Source organism: Larus michahellis, chromosome 9 (assembly GCF_964199755.1).
Source record: "Larus michahellis chromosome 9, bLarMic1.1, whole genome shotgun sequence".
NCBI classification, from domain to species: domain Eukaryota; kingdom Metazoa; phylum Chordata; class Aves; order Charadriiformes; family Laridae; genus Larus; species Larus michahellis.
In genome coordinates, this window is record NC_133904.1 from 13652252 (window position 1) to 13658251 (window position 6000).

At 43.6% G+C, this 6000-nt stretch overlaps 1 protein-coding gene across 1 annotated transcript in view; it reads left to right on the plus strand.

The window, feature by feature from the left end:
* TNFAIP8L3 (TNF alpha induced protein 8 like 3) overlaps positions 1–5603 on the plus strand; it is a 49290-nt gene extending 43687 nt beyond the window's left edge. Inside the window, exon 2 of the mRNA XM_074600737.1 lies at positions 2527–5603. Within this exon, the coding sequence (XP_074456838.1) occupies positions 2527–3089 (563 nt within the window). The 3' untranslated portion in view covers positions 3090–5603. The remainder of the gene's footprint in view (positions 1–2526) is intronic.
* The last annotated feature ends 397 nt before the right edge of the window (positions 5604–6000 follow it).

Here is a 6000-nt window from a genome sequence, read left to right on the forward strand (position 1 = left end):
CTGGCCCAGCCTTAACATCCAGTTAAGCTCAGCCTGATGCTCTCGGGCTGCGCTGCCCCTTTCCTGGCTCACACCTTCTGCTGGCAGCTGTGTCACCATTGCTCCAGGTACCAAACCCAGGGCTGTCATCTTTGAAGGTCGCACTCCGCTCAGTTTTGTGGATGAAAGGCAGGGCTTTGACTATAGAAACATACCCCTGAACCACTTTTTTTTTGTGCCAGACAAACCTCACTACCATGTTTATTAGAAGCTTTTACCTGCTAATTTAGCGTCAAATTTTGTCTCTTGGAAATCGCATAGATGGGAGGGCAGCTGCACGCGTGTTTGAGAACGTGCTGGTGGCTGTGCTGGTCCTGGGCGAGGCGGTGCTTTTTCGTCCCCCTTTTCTGTGCGCCACCACTGCAGGCTTCGCTTTCAGCCCCAGCATCGCCCGGGTTCTGCAAAGCTCCCCCTCTCCCCACAGCGGAGCCGGGCACGGCGGGAGCCAGCCGGGCTCTCGCCTGGCGAAAATGACACGGAGGCTGAAGTGTCATGACCGTCAGTGAAATTAATATTCTGAAAATCGACTGCAATTATATCCAGGTTTTGATCAAAACAGATACGGAACAACTGCGTCCACTTGATTAATTGCAAACGCTTACTACAGAAACAGACGCTAATATTAATCTTCCATTTTACTGTGTCAAATGCGCGTAATTATTCATCACGGATACTATTTATATACCCACGTACTGCTAAGTGAAAGAATGCTTTCATCCTGGTTTTATCATTTCTAGATTAAATCACAGTTTTTCTATTTCCTCCAGTCAGCAGCTCAGCCCCACAATTTTCTCTCTAAATGACAGGCAATTCTTTGAAGCACATTGAATTATTTTTTCCAGGTGGTGGTTCAGTTGAAATTTAATGTTACTCTTTCATATTGCTCAGTAATACAGCAGTAGCGCACAAAGAAAAATGACAACTTTAGTATTCTAGCTAACTTGAAAAATCGGGTTTAAACAGCAGACTATTGAAATTCAGAGCGTTACTTGTTCAAAGCGAGCGCTGGCACCCCGCACGCCTTTAGCCTGCGGGGAGGGAGCCCGGGGAGGAAGGAGAGGCTGCGGTGAGCCCAGGGCGGCGCGAGCCAGGCTGCGCGACAGACTCCACCACAGACGCACACAGACTGAGGGCTGCGCAGGGGCGACAGCGGGGTGTCTCAGCTGAGCACTCGAGTCCTGAAGGCTGGCAAGGGCCTCCGGAGCTCACCCAACCAGCCTGTGACCCACACAGGCTCCAGAGTCAAATCTTTGACTGGAAGCTTTGATTTTTATTGGTGTTTTTAATCTCTTAGTGGTTCGATTCCCCAGCAGCTGGCGAAGGACGCTGTTACCTCCGTCCAAGGCTCTGAGCTCCCGGTGAGCAGAGCGGGGTCCCCAGCTGGCAGGGAACGCCGGGCATCTCCGCTGCGCGAGGGGAAGGCGAAGAAGGCGTCTCGTACCAGAGAGGCCACTCTGCCAGCAGCCCGCGCTCACCTCACCGGCTGTAAGCCCGAGTATATAAAACACACACCCATCACCGTTTTGCTACAACAACAAAACGCGCTTTGACTCAACAGAGACTCCACTACCCGAGTATTGAACTGGATGATTATTTCATAGGAAATCTTTCCATTTTCTTTACTTTGTCCACATAGGGTCAGTTAAAAACCAACATTAATGTGAAAAACAGAGGAAGGTCAAATTAATCTCCACCAATAGTTACTGGATAAAGTCCAGCGGGAGTAGCCACATGCTCGGGTGCTGAGGGAAACTTGCACAGATACATAAAGGATAAAAAAATCCAAGATACCTATTTGATAAATGTAGAGCAAACAGCTCAGGTATTTTTATCTGTCAGGAACCGCATGCACTGAAGCACCAACATTTTACAAAAATCACACACTATAATTTTGCAAATTGGTAACAAACTGGAAAGGCATCGTTACTAGAGATTAAAGCAAAGTAAATCCAGGCTTATGAATCTGCTTTCTTAGCCCTTAGCTGAGATGCTGCTTAGTCTAACCATGCAACAACAGTGCCTCCCAATGACCAAAACCATGATTTTTTTCAGGTTCATGTATTTATTTGTCAAGTATCAGCCAAATGTCACTCTCATTTTGCTTGTCTGTGATAGCTTATGTATTATTTTGACCACAACATCTCAGTGGATCCCTCTGCCAAGAAAGCTTTAATATTGAACTTCAAAATTAAAAGACTGGCAAAGAACCAGCACAGATATCCCCTGCCGGGATATTCTGTTCTTTATTTGTAAGCAAAAAACCTCAGTGACAGCAAGACCTAAAACACAGATGTCTGAGACCCCAAGGATACCTGGGAATACAGCATGGGAAGTGTTCCCGTTACTGCAGCCATGACTACACGTAGCGATCCGTGACACACACAGTCTCTGGGTTAAGCACATCGGTACTGCGTTTCTTAACTGATTGTGAAAATTATTCACCAAACAACATTAACATTTTCCTCCTTCTCTGCTACCCCGAAACAGGTCCTGATTGTTTCAGTTCCAAGAATCTCGCACTGCAAGCCCAGAAAAAGATCCTGAGTAAAATGGCAACTAAAACCATGGCCAACATGCTGATTGATGACACGAGCAGCGAAATCTTCGACGAGCTATACAAAGTAACAAAGGAACACACGAGAAACAAAAAGGAAGCCCATAAAATTATGAAAGACCTGATTAAAGTGGCAATAAAAATCGGGATCCTCTATCGAAATAATCAGTTCAACCAGGAAGAGCTGGAAATCGTTGACAAGTTCAGGAAGAAGCTGAACCAAACTGCCATGACAATTGTCAGTTTCTACGAGGTAGAATACACTTTTGACAGAAGTGTTCTTGCAGAACTTCTGAACGAATGTAAAGACCTTTTGCATGAACTAGTAGATCGACACCTGACACCGAGATCCCACGGGCGCATCAACCACGTCTTCAATCACTTTGCGGATGTGGAATTTCTAACTGCCCTGTACAGTCTTGATGGGGATTGTCGGCCATACCTCAAAAAGATCTGCGACGGCATCAACAAACTACTTGATGAGAAGGTCCTCTGAAACTACACTCAAAAACAAGAAACCAACCAAAAACTTCTCTCTAGAACTGGCCACCCTTCACGAGCTGTGGTGAGCAAGCGAGCTTCCTTCCTACTGGTCTCTTACCAGAGTCTCCAGCAGGGGCCAGAAAGTGCTCACCAGGCTCGTGATGAAGTGGAAAACTGCAATCAGAAAGCTATCAATTTTAATGTTTTGTTCAGATAATTCAGTCTTTTCCAAGGAGCGGAGTGAACAAGGCTGCTGATGTATATTGTTCAGAAACAGATGGCGATACACCATGATCTTCCTGGCTTTCTGTTCAAGGCTAAAGGCGTGAAAAGAAAGTAAACTCAAATGCATGGCTATGTAAAAATAAGACAGGTGACGGCAACGAGCAACACATGGAATTTCCCCCCAGGCTGCCCTTGGTGCGTACGTTTTTATTATTCCCACACTAACTGAAAAAGCTTAGGCAGAAAGTAGGGCCGTAATGGATTAAGCTCGCTCCTTTCAAAAGGACCAGGGATCAATATGAGAAGGCATCTCTGATTTTACATAGTATTTAAGCCTACTAGGGGAATAACAAATAATGCAAACTGAGTAGAAGTGGGAGAAAATTTAAAGAGCTGCTCTATGAAGCAATATTTTCATTAAAGAGTTTTGGTTTATACCCGAGAATAACAAGAGAAGGTTTCATTCTAATTTTGAAAAGCAGCTCAGTAGTTCAAGCTCAAAGATAACCACAAACCTAGATAAAGTAGTACATTGGTGTAGCCCTCTTCGGTAACATCAGATGAGTTTAGGCTGAAGGTTGTGCTGCTCTTTGTGCTCTTGCTGTTTTGCTGGCCAGAACTAAATACTCTGGGAAGATTTTGAAATTGCACTTGTGAAGAGGAGCATGACTAAGACACCAATGGAGCTACAAAGCGACGTTTACAGGCCCTGTCCTCAAAATATTCAGCCTAGATAAAACCCTCGGTTTAACGTGTCCATGATGTTAATTTGTGCCTACGGGAAGACAGAGGTGTGATAAAAAAGGAAGCCCATCCGCTACGCTTATGGTGCCATCCAAGCGTAGTATCTCCACAGGAGTCTTAGAAGAACTGTCGCGGTGACTCTGGTGAGCTTCACGAGTGACTTGTTTGTTCAGAATGTTTTCAGTGACTTTCTTTTTCCTTTTTTTAAACAAAATACACTGATGTCTTCAAACTGAAAACATTTTGCAGAGAAATACCGGTTTCTGTACGCTTTTGTTAGGATTAAGGGAGAATCAGGGCAGAGCAGATACACCAACGTGCTACTTGCCGAATCTCGATGACCGTGAGTAGAAAGAAGAATGTTTGGAAATCTCTCCTCTCCTCACCCTCGGCATCTTATCCTCCAGACTCACCTCCATCCACTGACACTTCGGTGTCATGTACCATCTCCTTTTAGTTGCCACAGATAGAAGACAATTCCATTACCTGGAGGTTAACACCTTCCATATCACATATATTAAAATACAGAGATGCATGTACTTGAAAATTGACAAAGACAATAAAATATATTTAAAAGCCATTCCTCTCTAAGGAAGACTTCCAGTGTTATCACCCATTACTTCAGGATAAGAAAAATTTATGTTTCTCATTTAAACTCTGAAATACTATGGTGGTAGAGAAAACTCTTCAAAGTTTTCTTCTTCTTCTTTCCTCACCCCAGAATAACTATATTGTCTCTCTTGCAACAACAGTTTCGCCCATCACGCCCTTACAGGGTTGAGAATACACATACCCAGAGCACGTATTCACTAGGGCTGCGCTAGATGGATTTTTATCTGTTCCCAGGAGAACTCATTTTGGAGCACAGTAAAAATGGCAGCACAAGACATTACCAGAGCCGTCTGTAACAATGGAATTTTCCTCACACATTTCCTTTAACCATAAAAACGTATATTTAGTAGCAATGAAGGTGGACAATTCCTTTGCAAGGCAGCACGGTAATGAAATACCAACATTTGAGGTCTCAAGTTCAGCCATTTGCAGAGCCATATTTACAGGCACCATTAGTTGCATTTTTCCAAGCACGTACTTGTCAATTGATGCTTTTGAACAGTATTTATGGTATCCAACACTCCTGTCCCAGTGCGCACGTCAGATTCTGCGTGTTTGTTTCACTTGTGGCAAACAAATTTAAGTTCTTTTTTTAAAGCCAGAAAAAAAAAAAAAGAGATTATTCAACATTCAAGATGTCCAAAGGAAAGGGATATCCTGTGTCTGTGACTTTCTTTTTGTGTGTTGCAAGTATCAATATTCATATTCTGGTATTTTAGACAAACCAGCTGAACATCTGTTGTTTTATTTATAAATCTGAGTAGCCTTAAGGAAAGAGAATGTTTTCAAGTATTTCTCATACTTGCATATACTGTATATTCATTGTTTACTTTTGTACTTGTAGCTTGGTATGTAATAACATTGCTAAAATACGGGCAATGTTCAGGTCACCTTAAGTATATGATCTATTATCATATTTGTGGATTAAAAATGTGTGATTACTGCCCTTTTTGTTTCCTTTTCATTTATTTATTCTGCCATCCAACGTAAACTGAAATTAAGAATAAGAGGAGGGAATTCACGTAATCTAAGTTTTCTCACCTTCAGCTTCTGCGACCTTAATGTTCTTTGATGACCAGATTTTGTGGCGGTAGGAGGTCGGTAGACGGACAGTTTATGGGTTTAAAAGAAAACTGGAAATCCGCAGTTCTGTTGCGCGACACACACGCAACACAAACACGCGCCAGCAGCAAAGGAAAGTTCTGTTTTTTCACAAAAGGTCTCGAGCACTTGAGCTCACAAACGGTGGTGGCTCAGGGTGGTTAGCGGTGGGGTTCAGTCACCGGGCTCAGAAACTCCCTCAAGGGCCACGCGGAGGAAATGGCACAAGCTTCTTACCCCGG